Genomic DNA, 17620 nt, shown 5'->3' on the forward strand with positions numbered 1-17620 from the left:
GCAGTAAATGGACAGAAATCACAACCGCCCAACAGGAAAAGGAACAAGCACAACTTCCGTTTTTCACATTAAATCGATAAACAAAAGGCGTTTTTTGTTTCATATGCACAGGTTTAACAACTTTTAACAACTATCAATGGCGGCTGAAGTTTAAATGCACAAAAGTAAGCCATAAATACAGTTTCTACTATCAAAGTAGTCACACTTTGTTGATCCAAACACTGCTGATCTCTCAACACAAATGATGGGCAGATTAAACAGTTCATGTCGATGCTTCTCCCACACAACGGGTGTTTGGATCTAACTTCCGCGTTTATTGCTCGGACTGTATCGCAAGATCTCGAAAATCCCGCGCATGCTTGTTTGCCCACCTCAGGTCTCCGCATTGGAGCGGAGCCGTTGTAGAGCGGGTACCAAGAAAAATTGAGTTCGGAAGCGAGCGGCTGCGGAAGGCGGGGGCGGACCGGTCCGGAGCGGAGCGGAGGTAGTGGAATTTGGGGGTAACAGGTGACACCACCGCTTAACCAATCACTGACCTGTGACACCACCCCTTAGCCAATCACTGACCAGTGACATCACTCCTTAAACAATCACTGACGGGCGATACCACCCCTTAACCAATCAATGACCGGTGATACCATCCCTTAGCCAATCACTGACCGGTGACACCACCCCTTAACCAATCAATGACCAGTGACACCACCCCTTAGCCAATCACTGACCGGTGGCACCACCCCTTAATCACTGATCGGCGATACCACCCCTTAACCAATCAATGACCGGTGACACCACCCCTTAGCCAATCACTGACCGGTGGCACCACCCCTTAATCACTGACTGGCGACACCACCCCTAAACCAATCAATGACTGGCGACATCATCCCTTAGCCAATCACTGACCGGCGACACCACCCCTTAGCCAATCACTGACCAGTGACACCACCCCTTATCCAATCACTGACCGGTGACACCACCCCTTAACCAATCAATGACTGGCGACACCACCCCTTAGCCAATCACTGACCGGCGACACCACCCCTTAACCAATCAATGACCAGCGACACCACCCCTTAGCCAATCACTGACCGGTGACACCACCCCTTATCCAATCACTGACCGGTGACACCACCCCTTAAACAATCATTGACCAAAAAACTTCTGACATTGTGTTTTCAGCCTGGTAAAGCTAGCTCAAATAAACCGGCTTGGTACCCGGTACTCATGAAAAAGCCTTAGAACCATTCAGAGCCAAGTCAAGCCACGCTGAGTAGGTGCTAATGGAAAAGGGACTATAATGCTGTGGTCATCTTTAACTCGTTCACTGCCATTGATGAACTACTCGCTGCCATTTACAACTAAAGCCATTAATTGCATTTTTTACGGGGCAGGTGTGGGAACGAACTCCTACATCTTGAGAGTAAATATCACAGCTCTAACGCTGATTTCCATCTGTGTGTGTCACATGTCACATGATTAGGAAGCGAACAATCCTTGTATTAGGAGATTGTTTTGGGAGGCTGCTGTGCCTAAAGCTATAGGTGCTAACCAGAGAAAGCTTCTGCAGCTCACACTGACAACGGATTGTGAAAGAATGAAATCTCCTGATGTAAGAAGTGAGTCTTCCCTATTGTAGTTTTTGTGTTTACATGGTCATAGAGCACAATATTCTGTGAGTCTTCAAAAAACAATAAAAATGCTCTAAATCTCGAGCAGGGTCCAGCCTGTCGCGGGGTGTTTCTGATTGGGCTACAAAAAAGCCTTAGTGGGGGCTACTGTAGCAAGTCACCAACCAATCAGAATGGGGTTCAAAATGCATAAATTTTGCGGCTGAACATGTGACAAAGTAAAAGTCTACCCAACATGTCCATCATGTCGGTGTTCTGTTCGATTTTTGAGAACTCTAGAAAGGTGGCACACTGTACAGCGCAAGATTCTTTCTTTCTTTCTTTCTTTCTCTCTCTCTCTCTCTCTCTCTCTCTCTCTCTCTCTCTCTCTCTCTCTCTCTCTCCCATCCTGCAGCTAAACAGCTGCAAGCTCATCCTCCTTTATACATAAAAACTCACAAAACTACAGAGAATCTTTCTTTCTTTCTTTCTCTCTCTCTCTCTCTCTCTCTCTCTCTCTCTCTCTTTCTCCCATCCTGCAGCTAAACAGCTGCAAGCTCATCCTCCTTTATACATAAAAACTCACAAAACTACAGAGAAGTAACTATCTGTCACAGAATATCGAATTGTTTGCCGTGTATTCAGTCTCACTGATTACTCCGCAGCTTCATTACAGCTCATCTCACCCACTGGCATGGAGTGGAGCTTCCTCTGTGCCTCTGCAACAAAACACTACTGAACCATCTGTATCAGTTGAGATTTCCACCAACAGCAAAGGAGTGTTTTAAAAAATGTTAATCTTTTCAAAATTATTACAGTCATTTTTAGATTAAAATTTTACAATAATTTGTTTAAAATAATCCAAATTATCACTATTTTATCTTGAAGTTATTTTTTTTAAACAACCAGAATTATCACTATCTTATTTTGAAATGTCGATTGAGACCGGATGTGAAGTAACAATTCAGGAGCGAATTAGAAGAAGGGGCCGTTCCTGTTTAAAAACTAAAACGCCCCTTTTTGCTGCTGGCTGGATGATATTAAAAAACTCTGGCAGTTAACGAGTTAAACATTTGATACTAGAATGTTCCTAATGCACAGACATAGACCCAGGATGATCTGAAAATCAAAGATCCTACTGAGATACACTCAGACTGGGACTGTTGATGTTCTAGTAAAAGGTTGTCTTAAACAGTTCAATAAAATAAACTTTCTTGTTGTTTATCACAAAGGCCAGTGTTTACACATAGCCTGTGATTTTTATATTCAAGTTTGAATAGGTTTCATTTAATCAAATCAAATGTTATTTGATTTATTCACACCGAGTCAACTTGATAAGCAATTACCGCACGACATGTTTCCCTTGACACTGATTGGTCTGTAAGCTTGTTTGTATTACAAAACATAAAACAATTTGTATGCAAGTCAAGCGTTGAGGAATAATTATTTCTGAGTCAAAAATGCTACTAACTGCTTATTTAGCTCACATCATCTGGTCTTAACACCACATGGACATGGTAACAAGAAAGGGAAGCTTGATTTTTTTTCTGTAGGGGTTCGAACATTGTGTTATTCATGCTAAACTGATCCGTAATCACTTTGATCACTCATTATTTTTGTTCCTAATGTGATGATTATTTTTTATGCTTTTTCTGAGCATATTAATGGAGATGTTTTATCAGCGGAATTGGACTTTTATTGCATTCTCTCTTTCATTTTTTTTTTACATTTTAAGAGTAAGCTGAGAGAAATGAAGCCATCCTACATGGCCTTAAAGTAAATATGATTGCTTTTCAAATTAAGGTGACTACTTTCATCATCCTTTGTACTCATTTTACCTCGTAAACAGTTTAATTATAATGTCCAAAGTGTGTTTATGTGTTTTATTCTTTTGCTTTGTAGACGGAAGCCAGGGAGACCATAGCCCGGATGTTGGCAGAACTGGACCTGGGCCGAACAGAGAAGTGTGTGAGGGTGAACTCCGTGTCCAGCGGCCTAGCTCAGGATGACCTGCAGGTCATTTTGCAGGGAAAGGTTCTTCCTCCAGCCATCATGTTGCCCAAAGTAGAGGAGACCGATGAAGTCAAATGGGTGAGTTAGAAGTCGTACGTTGTTTTCTGATATAATAAATGAATCAGGAAATAAACCAGAGTCCTCTGAACTGTTATAATAAACTTTTTCCTCATGTAAACTGCTGTAAATCTGTTAAACTTTTATTGTAACCTTGTTTTCTCTGTGTTTTACCGTGTTTGGCCTTGTTTCCCTTGACAAATAGGTTTTCAATCAATCAATCAGATTTTATTTATAAAGCGCTTTTCAAGCAAAGCGCGACTCAAAGTGCTTTACAGAATTAAAATGACCCCAATTTCCCATAATAGTTTGAAAATATTAACAGACATATGCGCGCGTGCACACACACACACACACACACACACACACACACACACACACACACACACACAATCACATCAGTAAAAATTTATACACGGCTGAGGCCAGGTGAGCCAAGTAAGGTAAGGCAAGGAAACGCCATCAGAGGAGCTGTCTGCGCCGGCAGCATCAGGTCTTCCACAGCAACAAATCACACCTAATCACAGAGTTTGCTGAAATTTCTCCTCAGCTAAAAGTGCTTCCACTGGCTGACTTCAAAGCAGAATGTGAAGACCGTCCTGAATTAACAAAACTAATGGGCCATTCCTATCTGTACCGGGTAGCCCCAGTCGGCCCCAGCCTTGCCCGGTTGATTCCACACGTCCTTGTCTTAAGCCCATGTTGGCTGATTCTACCCACCAATCAGAGGCTTGCTCTAATGGAAGGTGTGAATTTGCTGTCAGCAGTGGGTGTGTTGGCCCTGGTCGGCCTGAAGCAGACCCCCTCGAGAAGAGGGCTGAGAATGAGCCTTGGTTGGCCCGGAAAAATACCAGGCCACCCAGATATGTAAACAACCTACACTACCCGACCCGGGCCGACCCGGTACAGATGGGAATGGCCCATAAGTCAGGGCGCTCAGAGGAAGGGGAGCATAGACCCCCACCTTCACGCAAACCCTACCTGTAGAGTGCCCAGGAAGCAACAGTCGACCTCCGCCCCGGGACAGAGGGCCCCTACAGAGAAAACACTAGATTAAAATGAGTGAAATTATAAAAATATAAATGACAAAATTAGGAAAATAAATAATAATTTATAAACTCATATGGACGGTAAAATAATAATAATATTAAATAATGAAACAGTGCTAAAATATAAATTCATTTAAAACATGCAAAGCAAGTCATAAAATATAATCATGTAAAAACGAGAAATAAAACTATAGTAAATAATTAGATAAAAGCTAAATCCCAACTGGATCTTCCTGGTTAGATAAAAGTTAAAGAAAAATACAAACTGAACTGCTATGGGAAGAGAAGGGTTCGATAGAGCACAGCTCACAAGACAAACGACATTTATTTAAATGAACCTGATAACTCATAATGGTCCCTTCTGCCACTGTTCAACTGAATGCAGACTGCTGAGAAAAGGGTCATGTTATGGCTGTGCAATAAATCTGATTTGTTCCAGTTAATGTGAACCTTAAGCTGCAATGAATTACACTCATTTGTGCTTAAATGTAGTGAAAGAGCAGTTTACCTTAAGAAACTGAATGTCTTACTGAGGTTCTTCTCTATTAAAAAGCTGATCTCTTACTGCACTTATACTGATTTTACAGCGTTTAAAGGGCCGTGTTGTATGGCCTAAGATAATATTGTGATATCTGGGGGCTTTTTTATGTCATGTTATTTAAAATCCACCTTGCAATAGGCTAATCATCTAGTTGCCATCCCAGCATGAAAAAGTGACTAATTCTAGAAAAAAACATTTGTTCAAGATATTTATTATATTCTTCAAGCGACTTCTTGTTGAACTAATCTTCTCTGAAGGATTGTGATTGGGATGGACTAGCTAACTTTCTCTTTGGTGCATTTCTTTTTGTCCTCCTTTTGATTAGAAAAATGTTGCAAATGCATGGGAGGATTTTTCTGAACGATGGTTGGAGTCGGCCTTGATGCTGTTGGATGAGTTTGCCATTAAAAATTAAATTCAGATGTCTGTAAGGTCACGTTCATCCAACCCCATCGCCTGCATTAGACACCGATAATAAAAAAAAAGACAGGAAACGTTCAAGTCGGAAAAGCCACACCCGTAAATTAGCATTTATGGACTCACCCATTTTGTCTTGCAACAAAGAGAAGGCTGTATTTATTTAGCATCCAGGAGAGAGCAGAGCATGTCTCGGCTAGTAGAAGCTAACTGTCAGGAGTAACAGCGTTTAAGTATAACTTCGTCTTCGTCTTCGTCGTCTTCGTCTTCCTCCGCTTATCCGGGTCCGGGTCGCGGGGGCAGCATCCCAATTAGGGAGCTCCAGGCCGTCCTCTCCCCGGCCTTGTCCACCAGCTCCTCCGGCAGGACCCCAAGGCGTTCCCGGACCAGATTGGAGATGTAACCTCTCCAACGTGTCCTGGGTCGACCCGGGGGCCTTCTGCCGGCAGGACATGCCCGAAACACCTCCCCGGGGAGGCGTCCAGGAGGCATCCTGACCAGATGCCCAAACCACCTCAACTGGCTCCTTTCGATCCGGAGGAGCAGCGGTTCTACTCCGAGTCCCTCCCGAATGTCCGAGCTCCTCACCCTATCTCTAAGGCTGAGCCCGGCCACCCTACGGAGGAAACTCATTTCGGCCGCTTGTATCCGCGATCTCGTTCTTTCGGTCATTACCCAAAGCTCATGACCATAGGTGAGGATTGGGACGTAGATCGACCGGTAAATCGAGAGCCTGGCTTTCTGGCTCAGCTCCCTCTTCCCCACGACAGATCGGCTCAGCGTCCGCATCACTGCAGACGCCGAACCAATCCGCCTGTCGATCTCCCGATCCCTCCTACCCTCACTCGTGAACAAGACCCCGAGATACTTAAACTCCTCCACTTGAGGTAGGACCTCTCCCCCGACCTGGAGGTGGCAAGCCACCCTTTTCCAGTCGAGAACCATGGTCTCAGATTTGGAGGTGCTGATCCTCATCCCAGCCGCTTCACATTCGGCCGCGAACCTACCCAGCAAGAGCTGAAGGTCAGAGCTGGATGAAGCTAGGAGGACCACATCATCCGCAAAAAGCAGAGACGAGATTCTCCTGCCACCAAACTCGACACACTCCACACCACGGCTGCGTCTAGAAATTCTGTCCATAAAAGTGATGAACAGAACCGGTGACAAAGGGCAGCCCTGGCGGAGTCCAACCCTCACTGGGAACAGGTCCGACTTACTACCGGCTATGCGGACCAAACTCACACTCCTCTGGTAAAGGGACTGAATGGCCCTTAACAGAAAGCCACCCACCCCATACTCCTGGAGCATCCCCCACAGGGTGCCCCTGGGGACACGGTCATAAGCCTTCTCCAAATCCACAAAGCACATGTGGATTGGTTGGGCAAACTCCCATGCCCCCTCCATCACCCTTGCAAGGGTATAGAGCTGGTCCACAGTTCCACGGCCAGGACGAAAACCACATTGCTCCTCCTCTATCTGAGATTCAACTATCGATCGGACCCTCCTCTCCAGTACCTTGGCGTAGACCTTTCCAGGGAGGCTGAGGAGTGTGATCCCCCTATAGTTGGAACACACCCTCAGGTCACCCTTCTTAAAGATGGGGACCACCACCCCGGTCTGCCACTCCCTAGGAACTGCCCCCGATGATCACGCAATGTTGTAGAGACGTGTCAACCATGACAGCCCTACAACATCCATAGCCTTGAGATACCCAGGACGAACCTCATCCGCCCCCGGGGCTCCGCCGCTGTGTAGTTGTTTGACTACCTCAGCAACTTCTGCCCCCGAGATCGGACAGTCCATCCCCAGGCATCCCAGCTCTGGTTCCTCCTCGGAATGCGCATTGGTGGGATTGAGGAGCTCCTCAAAGTATTCCTTCCACCGTCCGACTATAGCCTCAGTTGACGTCATCCCCACTGTAAACAGTGTGAGCGAGTTGCTGCCTTCCTCTCCTGAGGCGCCGGACAGTTTGCCAGAACCTCTTTGGAGCCGATCGATAGTCTTTCTCCATGGCCTCACCAAACTCCTCCCACGCCCGAGATTTTGCCTCGGCAACTGCCACTGCTGCACCCCGCTTGGCTATCCGGTACCTGTCTGCTGCCTCCGGAGACCCACAGACCAGCCACGCCCTGTAGGCCTCCTTCTTCAGCCTGACGGCTCCCTGAACCTCTGGTGTCCACCAGCGGGTACGGGGGTTGCCACCACGACTGGCACCGGCCACCTTACGACCACAGCTAGCAACAGCCGCCTCGACAATCGCAGAGTGGAACAAGGCCCACTCGGACTCAATGTCCCCCACTGCTCTCGGGACGTGGTCAAAGCTCTGCCGGAGGTGGGAGTTGAAGACCGTCTTGACAGGTTCTTCTGCCAGGCGTTCCCAGCAGACCCTCACTATGCGTTTGGGTCTGCCAGGTCTACGCGGCATGTTCCCTTGCCATCTGATCCAACTCACCACCAGGTGGTGATCAGTTGACAGCTCCGCCCCTCTCTTCACTCGGGTGTCCAAAACATACGGCCGCAGGTCAGATGATACGACTACAAAATCTATCATCGTTTAAGTATAACGGCGTTACTAACTGTGTTATTTTTTAGGTAACAGAGTAATCTAATTACTTTTCCCATCCTTGTAACGCCGTTATCATTACTGGGCGTGTAAAGTGGCGCATTGCCCTGTTACTATAATGAAATGGCTCTTGAACCAATCGGAGCCGGAGTGAGTGACACCGGCTTTGCTAGCACATGCTATCCCACCCCGAGCCAGTGTTACAAACGACAAAAAGGGCCCCGCAGCTCCAAACACGTTGCGATGTTTGTTTGCAGCGTCACACACACTCATCTCTCCGATTGCTATAAAGCAGGGAGGAGGTTGGCGCACGCAAAATGCCTGGGACAATTATTACATTAAGGTGATGGATCTGTAAATGTTGGTGGGGACAAATCTGTAAAAGATGAAGAAAGAAAAGTAAACAGTACTTCAGAAAGGTGAGGAGATGGTTAAAGCAGTACAGGCAAGACGATAGCAAGACTGTGACAAGCCGTTTTAACATTTAATCAGAAATTGGACCTCTCTGTAATCTAATATTTTATATATCAGTAATTTAATGTATCCTATTACTAACTGTATTCTTATTAGTCAAAACAACAGATGAAGACATCAACAGCTTTGGTAAAAATTATAGGATATCTATGATAACAACTGCACTAGTAGGAAGTTTAAGGTCTCTCAGAATCCCTCAAAAACTAAGGTGACTTTTTTAACATTTATTAGGCAGATTGGATATGTATTCCAGATATGTACTGTATAATTCTATTGATCCTAGTAGAAATTGGCAGATATCCATGAGAACATCTTACTGAATGAACAGTTTAGATATTTGAAATCTTGCGTTATAGATCATAAAAGTAATGTCACAATTACTTTGCTGGGTAACTAATTACATTTACAATGTGGTAACCGAGTTACTAACTCAGTTACTTTTTGAAAAAAAAATTGTAACTATAACTAATTACTTTTTTAATGTAAATGCTCTAACACTGCTAACTGTTAGCATTAGCAAATCCACCACATGGCAGAACTCCTTCTGACTTGGGTTGTTTGTGGAGATAAAACATCAGAATGAAAAGAGGCAATGGTAAACAGGAACGCTAGAGCTTTTTTTCCCACGGAGAACTACTCACAAAGCATTCATTTATATAAAGAGAACAGCTAATGTATAGAAATAACGAGTGTAAGCCCACTTTAAGAATTTGGAAAAGAAATGATATATCAGCTATATTTTTATCCACCTCTGGCATATATTAGTTACCAAGGGTTTGCTAGAAGCATAACAGCATAAATTCAGACCTTTCTGATCACCTCCATAAAGTTCACTTGTAAAAATATATTTGTTGTAGCTCTAAGTTCATTTTATATTTGTGAAACTTCTCATACATTTTTTCCTTCTTTCTTAGACGGAACTTTTACAAGCCATCATTCTAGCTGAGCATTTCCTTAAGTGACCGATTTATCCTTTAAAAGCTTCAGTTAAATCTGCTGTGAAAGCACGGTGTCTAGTCTGGTTTCTTACCTCGGTAACACGTGCGCACGAGTGCACACATACACAGACACGAACACGCTCACATACGTGCTCTCGGGGCAGGCGCAGGAAGTTTTTAACTAGCGCTTTTAATTAGAACGCGTCTATTTCCTGCTGGTCTTTCTCTCTTTCTTCTGAGTATAATTGCTGACAGGTGTTCCCTAATGCTCTCGCTCAGCTTTTCATCCATAGCTGCTCCTAAAAAAAAATACTTTTGTCGAGCAGTTTCTTAAAAATCACTGAGTTTTATTCCTATTGTTGCTAAAAATGATTATCTGCACATTTAAGCGTTAAAACGCTGGTAATTGAATGCCATTTTCTTCTTTTGGTAAAGCACGAAAGTTAATTTAATTTTAATTTCCCCAACCCCCTCTGTAAAGTTCTGTTGCATTTGGTGCATTTGTGTTTTGCTGCAGCAGGTGCATGCATGTGGGCTCTGGATGGGACCTTGATTCTTTCGTGCTTGCTTATCTAATCCCACCTTGGTCCCTCACAGCTCTTCCTGTGCCTTTTCTGTGTGTGTTTGTGTTCCAGGCATGCGTCTGATTCTGTCCCCTCTTGTAAGGCAGGGCAGTAAATCCCTCACTTGTTTATTTTTTCACCCTCTTTATTGATATTGGCACAGGATCCTTCAGACTGATTTGTCGCTAAAAGATGGACTTGCTTGTTTCTCTTTGTGCGGAAGTCCTTTGCGCCGTCTCTCTGCTCTCCTCCTGCCCTTGTGTGACTGACAGGCCTTATTGGGCTGTAACAGGCGTAACTCCCTCCTTTGTTTGGGGACAATTCTCACACGGATTCAGAGCCGTGTGCATTCTTTGCCCACCACACTATTTGGTGTGCGCTGGGACCAAAAGAATCGCACCCTGTCTGTCCTGCTCCTCCTCCTCCGCTCCTCCTCCCCTCCACCCCTTTTCTCCGCTTCCCCTCTGTGAAATGAACACTTCAGCAGGCCGGAAACATTTAATCTGGCCCCCTTTTGAAGAAAATTAATTGAAACTTGTCCCACTATAGCCTCCTTTCTTCAGCTGCGTCTCACCCTCCTTCTCTTTTCATGATCAGGAGTTAAAATTGTCAGAGGGCTTGTTTGTGTCTTGGCTTTGAATGGCCAGAAGAAGTGATGTTTCTGCTTTTTGGCAATCCCTTTTATTTTTTTTCTCAATTTGGTGGTGAGTAACACCTTGAAGGGTATTAGTTTTGATAGCCATTGATGGATAATGGTGGCTGTGTGTTGGAGTAACAATAAACAGGCACTATAGTGCCTCTTATCCTGCTAAATCAGACACTTAAAGTGTATAATAGCTGAAGAAGAGAGTGGCAGTGCACGGACAGAAACATGTAATCAGAGAGGGTCGCTGGTGCTGCGTGGAGCTGTCACGTGTTTTCCTTTGGTAGAATCTGAACAGCTCACTCCACAGCCTTGTTGAGGTTTGCACGGCCGTAATATCTCCGTGTGTGATATTTGCAAGATTTCCCCACAACAGGCCGTATCCAGTTCCCTCTCTCACAGAAATGGGTTTATCTACACCCTCTTTTCACACTCCCTCTCGGACCCCCCACCCCTTCGTGTGTCGGCGAAGGAGGAGGGCATATTATGCTAAACCCCCAGCATTAGTTTTTATGTTGCCATAGCAGCCTTGCTCCCACAGGGTTGTGACCTCAGATGATTACAGTACAAAACCTATTGGGTCTTGAAAACCTCTTTGAAGATGAAAAGTCTTTGATGGTTTGTATTTATGCAAATCTCTCAGATATGATTTATCCAACTGAGACTGAATGGTGAGATGATTAAAATTGCCTCTATTTTTTTTTATAAATATCCTTCAATGGAGGTCCACTCTTTCCGTTTGGAGGAGTGGTGAGTGTGAAGTTAGTTGCGATGTACCTGGGGTTATTTACAACCATCTTTCTTTTTCATGGTGTGTCAAAGAAGGAGCAAACGAGGAGGAAAGGGGAACTCTTGCGCTCTCGTCTCTCTCTTTTTTCTTTTTGTCTGCCTTTGAAAGGAAATATCTGACGGAGAGGGCTTTTGTGTGTTTCCAGATGATAGATTTAGGAATTTGGGCAACCCCACTGGCAGTCCAGGGCTCGCTGTGAACTGGTCTGTTGGAAAAGATTGAAATGCTTTGGTCTTCAAAGAACTAAACTTGGTTTTAAAGCCCTACTTAGGTGAGCTTGCATATTAGCAGCAGTCGTGCAGAATAAAGGCCTCAGCAAAGTGTCACATCACACTCAGATTGTTGCTCCTGTCTCCCCCGTTCCCCACGAAGGAGGGACGCAAACCAGAATAATGTAGCAACAAAAACTCTCACAGACATCGGAAATCTTGTTTCTTCTTTTTTCTTTCTTCTTTTTTCTGTATTTTGTTTCTTCTCTTGCTTTGCTGTGTGTATGCATGTGACGCTGCGTGCACGTGTGAATTTACATGCGTGCGCCCTCTCTCAGGGGAGCACAATGCTGCTGAGGAGAGCCTCTGAGGGTAGGTGGAGCAGAAGACTTCAGACGAAAGGGGAACCCTGGTGATAATGTAAAACATTTTATTTTACCTGTTTATGCATCTCCTGCTCCTTGCTCACTATGCCGTTTGAACCCTGACGTCTCTCAGAGTGCGGGGCGGAAACGGGAACCAATCTGGATTAAAAGTTAGTTTTTCTAGACTTTTTTCTTGCTTAAAAAACTATGGAATGGATAAACATTCATTAACACTAAAATGACAAATGTTCATATTTATTAATAAATAACCAATCAGAATATGATTCAACAAAGCCTTCAAATGAATTAGAAAGTGTGATCCCACGAAGTCCTGGGAGCAAATTAAACTCCAGACTGTTGAAAGGTTTGTCGCCACTCTCGTCACAGAAACAGTGGGTTTTTGTTAATGAGTTGTGCCTGAGACGGTCCCCGTGTGCTTAGTTTGTTGACAGGTTTCAACACAGCTTGAAAGGACGGACGCTGACAGAACCCGTTCGCCTCATCACCTTTGTGGAAACCGCTGTGGGTCTGCTCAATTTTAAGGTAAATTACAAGCAAAGCCCCTCCCCGGTCCAAAATAAAAAAATCTGCACACGTCAGACGTTTGGCTGTTTGTCCATTGTTGGGTTTAGATTAAAGACGCCATTGGCGTGCAGAGAACTCCACATGTCCAGAATCAAAAGTCTTTTGACTGCCTCTCAAAATGAGCCTTTTCTTCCGTGTTTTGTGTTCAGACATGCTAGTGTTTTTAATTAGTATTGTTTAAATATTAATAATAATAAAAAAACATTCACAGTGAGCATCAGATAGACTTCTGCTACAAGAAAACATGACCTTCAGATACCGGAGGGAACAAGGGACGTTTTTAGGGGATTTGGGGAGAAACCCGCTGGTTTTTCTTCCTTTTTTTTTTTTTGGTTTGTCTAGTTTGGGTTTTGGTTGATTGTGTGTTACGGGTGTTTAGGTGGCAGGGGGTGCACTTTCTTGAACACACCCTGTATTTTTTAACCAGACTGAACACCAGGTTGCGAAAATGGAGATAGAAATCCTTCTGTGGCACAGCGAGCAGTGGTCGTAGTTTTGTGATTAAAAACATGCAAGAAACAAATTATTGGTTGCTGGTCTTAGATTCTACTGTAGCACAAATAAATCTGTTCAGTATGAATCATTTTCATCTTAACATAAATACATTTAATTAAACTGTATCTGGTCTACCAAAATTATACTCCATTTAAATGTTTAAATTATTATTTGTTCTAAGATTCTTGGATATCAGAAGCATGATACTATCAAAGTGATGCTTGGATGCTGTATTTTTAAGAGGTTTGACTTTATGACAACATTTTGGAAATGATTCTAATCGTCATTCAATTCAGTGTTCTTTTGTCTGCTTGTGTTGTGCTGATTTGTGTCCATTTTGCAGACTGTGTGTGAGGAAATCCGTCACATTGCTCCTAAAGCAGCTCTGCATCATGATGGCGTGGTGTTTGGCTCTGATGACTTCTGTGCCAGCATCGGTAGGAATCACAGACTGTTTTAGAGACAGGGATGCATAAATGACTTACAAAAACTAAATGAGGAAGGGTTTCAGTCAAAGTCCAAGTATGTGATTATTGTTTAACTTTTTGGCCCTTCAAAAACATTTCAAGACCTTTTGAAAACAATCTCATAAATATAATTTACGATTACTGATCAACAATTGTGGCCCAGGAAGATACTGGTAAAAAGATGTTTGGCTCTTTGTAAGTCAGAGAGATTGTTTAACCATTTGGGTTCCTTAACGTTTGTTGTTTTGGTAAACAAACAATAAACAAACTTTCTTAAAAAAGAAAAACTGAAATATCACATGGTCATAAGTGTTCAGACCCTTTGCTCAGTATTTAGTAGAAGCATCCTTTTGAGCTAACAGCCATGAGTCTTTCATGTAAAGATGCAAAAGGTTTCTTACACTTGGATCTGGGGATCCTCTGCTGTTCCTTCTTGCAGATCTTCTCCAGGTCCATCAGGTTGGTTGGTGAACGACATCCATTTTTAGGTCTTTAGAGATGCTCAATTGGGTTTGGAGATGGTTCTTGTCCAGGATATCCCTGCACTTGGTCACATTGTTTGTTCCCTTGTTTTCAAACTGTCGTCCTGTCCCTGCAGCTGAAAAACACCCCCACAGCATGTTGCTGCCACCGCCATGTTTCTCCGTGGGGACTGTATTGGACAAGTGATGAGCAGTGTCTTGTTTTTGCCGCACATACTGCTTAGAATTAAGGCCAGCAAGTTTTTTCTTGGTCTCATCAGACCAGAGAATCTTATTTCTCACCATCTCGGGGTCCTTCGGGTGTCTTTTAGCAAATTCCTTGCTGGCTTTCCTGCTGGCACTGAGGAGAGGCTTTAGACAGGGCACACTGCCATAAAGCACGTGTTTAAAGAATTTCAGTACAAATATCAGAGCTAAGGTGCCATAGCGAGGGAAACTGTTGCTTGACCTGGGGTCAGATTATGCTCATACACATCATCTGTATTACAAATCTGCTCTGCCTATTAAAGATGTTTTAATTGGCGTGTGTCCACTATCAGAACTTCAGGTTAATTTTACCAGAACTTCCCGGGATTTGCAGGTCTCCACTTCTCCTGGACGGTTAATCAGCCATTTTGAGAAACTTTCGGAGTACCTCAACATGGTTAGGTACTCGGAATGGCCCGACAGAGTAGCTGAGTGGAACTTTGGGTTGTGTAGCAGAGTAGAAATGCAATCAATTAAGCACCAATAGTGCTGTTTTTAAATCGCGTTACTAAATTGCCATCACCAAAAAACAACCCGAAGTCCCCCGACTACGTTGTAGTCAGGAGACTTCTGGTTACCTTATCTTTTTTTCCCAAGGCTCTTTGTCCTGTCTGCCCACAGAGCGCTTCTCTGCATTTCTTCTAAAAAACTATTTTTACTAACCATGGATTTGATAAACTGGTCATTCAGTGCGATCGATAAGATTTTTTCAACAATGAGAACGGACCAGGGGATCCCACATGTCCACAGGGGACGCACCCGGTGGGATATATTTTGGATTCCTGGAAGGAGTGGAAGATCATATGCCTCAGCTAGCTGTCAATTGAGGATATCAAAGACATGTGGATATTCGGCCTGATGATCACTGGACTTCTCCTGATTGGAGTGGGAGGATATCTGGTTTTCTGGAAATTTGGGACGACGGGAGTGATTGGAGGGCGATCCGCACCCACGGAAAGCACCGTCCATGTGGAGACTTCTCAGACTGGGACGTTACTCGAGGTGAATCCTAAGCTGGACAATGTTCTAGCTGCGATACCGGTATTAGTGCGCAAATAGGATGTCATCTCGGAGAGAGTCACCGGACGGTATGGACAAGCTTAAAACCCAAAATTGGCTTCGCTGAAGGACTGGAAATGATCAGTTTAAAGACGGCAGAGAGGAAAAATTATCTCAGCCTGACCCAAACAAATTCTTGTTATCTGAATCTGACGCCCTGGTAGCCTTGAGCTGCAAGCAACTAAAAAACCCCACGAAAGAATGCAGTCAGATGTTGTGAAAACCTGACCTACCTCCCCACCCCCCCACCCCCCACCCCCTTTGGATTGGTGGACTTCAACCAGGCGAGGTCATCAACTGTAGGAGTCAATGTACTCTTTGCTTCTCCCAAGATCTTCTTCCCACCTGTGACTGTTCAGTAGATGAGCGCCGTAGATGGCTGATCTCACTGGGGGAAACAGGATCCCAGCCCCCTTCCTGCCTTCCTATTGGAGTCTCATGTTATGTTGTGTTGTCTAAAGTCTGTTGCTTATCTGTTGAGGTGTTTATTTGCAGAGCAACGCTGCCCTCCCAGTGGAGAGTAACTCTGAAGTGCCTTTTTTTCCCTCCACCTGAACCAATCCTCATGTAACCCTCTTATCTCTATTAAGGTAGCGCGACTTGGGTTGCGAATGACCACAGTCACCAATTCATGTCATGTGTCTTGCCCATGTATGTCTGATCTCTGAATTGTGTGTACTGAAACTCTAATTTCCCTCTGGGATTAATAAAGTATTGATTGATTGATTGATTGATTGATTGATTGATTGATTGATTGATTGATTGATTGATTGATTTAATTCAGGGGGATTTGTTTTCTCACATCCATGCATCCATCCATTATTGTCCGCTTATCTGGGGTCGGGTCGTGGGGCAGCAGCCTAAGCAGAGAAGCAGAGACTTCCCTCTCCCCAGCAACTTGGGCCAGCTCCCCTGGGGGTATTCTAATATGTTCCCTGGCCTGCCAAGAAACAGAGTCCCTTCAGCATGTCTTGGGTCTTCCTTTGGTTCTCCACCTAGTTGGACATGCCCGGAAAATCTCATCAGGGAGGGGTCCGGGAGGCATTCTAATCGTATGCCCTAGCCACCTCAACTGGCTCCTCTCAATGTGGAGGAGCAGCAAAATTACTCCGAGCCCTTCCCAGATGATCAAGCTTTTCACCCGATCTCTTAAGCCCTTTTCAGATGGACATTTTGGAACATTTGTGGACAATTCAATCCGGTTTTAACCGGAACTGTGTTTTCAGACACACCACTTTTGTACCAGAACTTGTCCTTTCGGCTGCGTTCACACAGCAGGGAAAAGTTCCAGATGTCTGACGGCGGCGGGGGGGGGGGGGGGGGGGGGGGGGGGGATCGGATTCATGTTAAGAAGAAGAAGAAGAAGAAAATATCATTTCTATAGTGCCTCTCAAGATAAAAATCACGAGGCGCTTAAGCATAATTCTGCGCACACGAAGACGCATAAGAGACCTGGATGATGAAGCTCAATAGTTAAAGGAATCACTGAAGCGGTGTGAAGCGCTCCGTCACGCGTCTAGGCGGTACCGTAGGAGGCGAGCTGCTGTGGTTCGCCGCATGCTACAGCAGTGGTCTATCTAGGTGCGCACAGCGTCCCCCGGTCCCCTCCTCCTCCCCCTCCCCCTTGTCCGGAACTCTACCTCACCAGTCTGAAGCAGCCACCCTGTCCGTGACAAGTCCGGACCTGTTACTAGGGGCTTTGTCTAGATAAATTCCGGAACACGTTATCCGGATGTTTGTATTCAGACACAAAGGTCTTACGGACAGAGTCCGGAACATTTCCGTTTTTCATGGCCTGTCTGAAGGGGGCTTAAGAGTGAGCCTAGATTCCTGAAGCCTTGCCTCCAATTACTTTTTTGATAACCTCAGTGACCTCGGCTCCAGTGATAGGAGAGCCCAACCCAAATTACCCAGACTCCGCTTACTCATTGGAAGACGTGCCGGAGGGATTGAAGAGGTCTTTGAAGTACTCCACCCACCGATCCACAATGTCCCAAGTCGAGGTCAGTGCTTCTCCTTCTGAGGTGACAGATGATTAACCAGAATCTTCTCAAAGCCCT

General features: G+C 44.7%; 1 protein-coding gene across 1 annotated transcript in view; it reads left to right on the plus strand.

Moving 5' to 3' along the window:
• Positions 1 to 17620, plus strand: part of clybl (citrate lyase beta like) — a 120849-nt gene that overhangs the window by 96340 nt on the left and 6889 nt on the right. The window contains exons 3-5 of the mRNA XM_015965989.3: positions 3507 to 3695; positions 12668 to 12769; positions 13650 to 13743. Coding sequence (XP_015821475.3) covers positions 3507 to 3695; positions 12668 to 12769; positions 13650 to 13743 — 385 coding nt within the window. The remainder of the gene's footprint in view (positions 1 to 3506; positions 3696 to 12667; positions 12770 to 13649; positions 13744 to 17620) is intronic.

This window comes from Nothobranchius furzeri, chromosome 14 (genome assembly GCF_043380555.1).
Source record: "Nothobranchius furzeri strain GRZ-AD chromosome 14, NfurGRZ-RIMD1, whole genome shotgun sequence".
In the NCBI taxonomy this organism is placed as follows: Eukaryota; Metazoa; Chordata; class Actinopteri; order Cyprinodontiformes; family Nothobranchiidae; genus Nothobranchius; species Nothobranchius furzeri.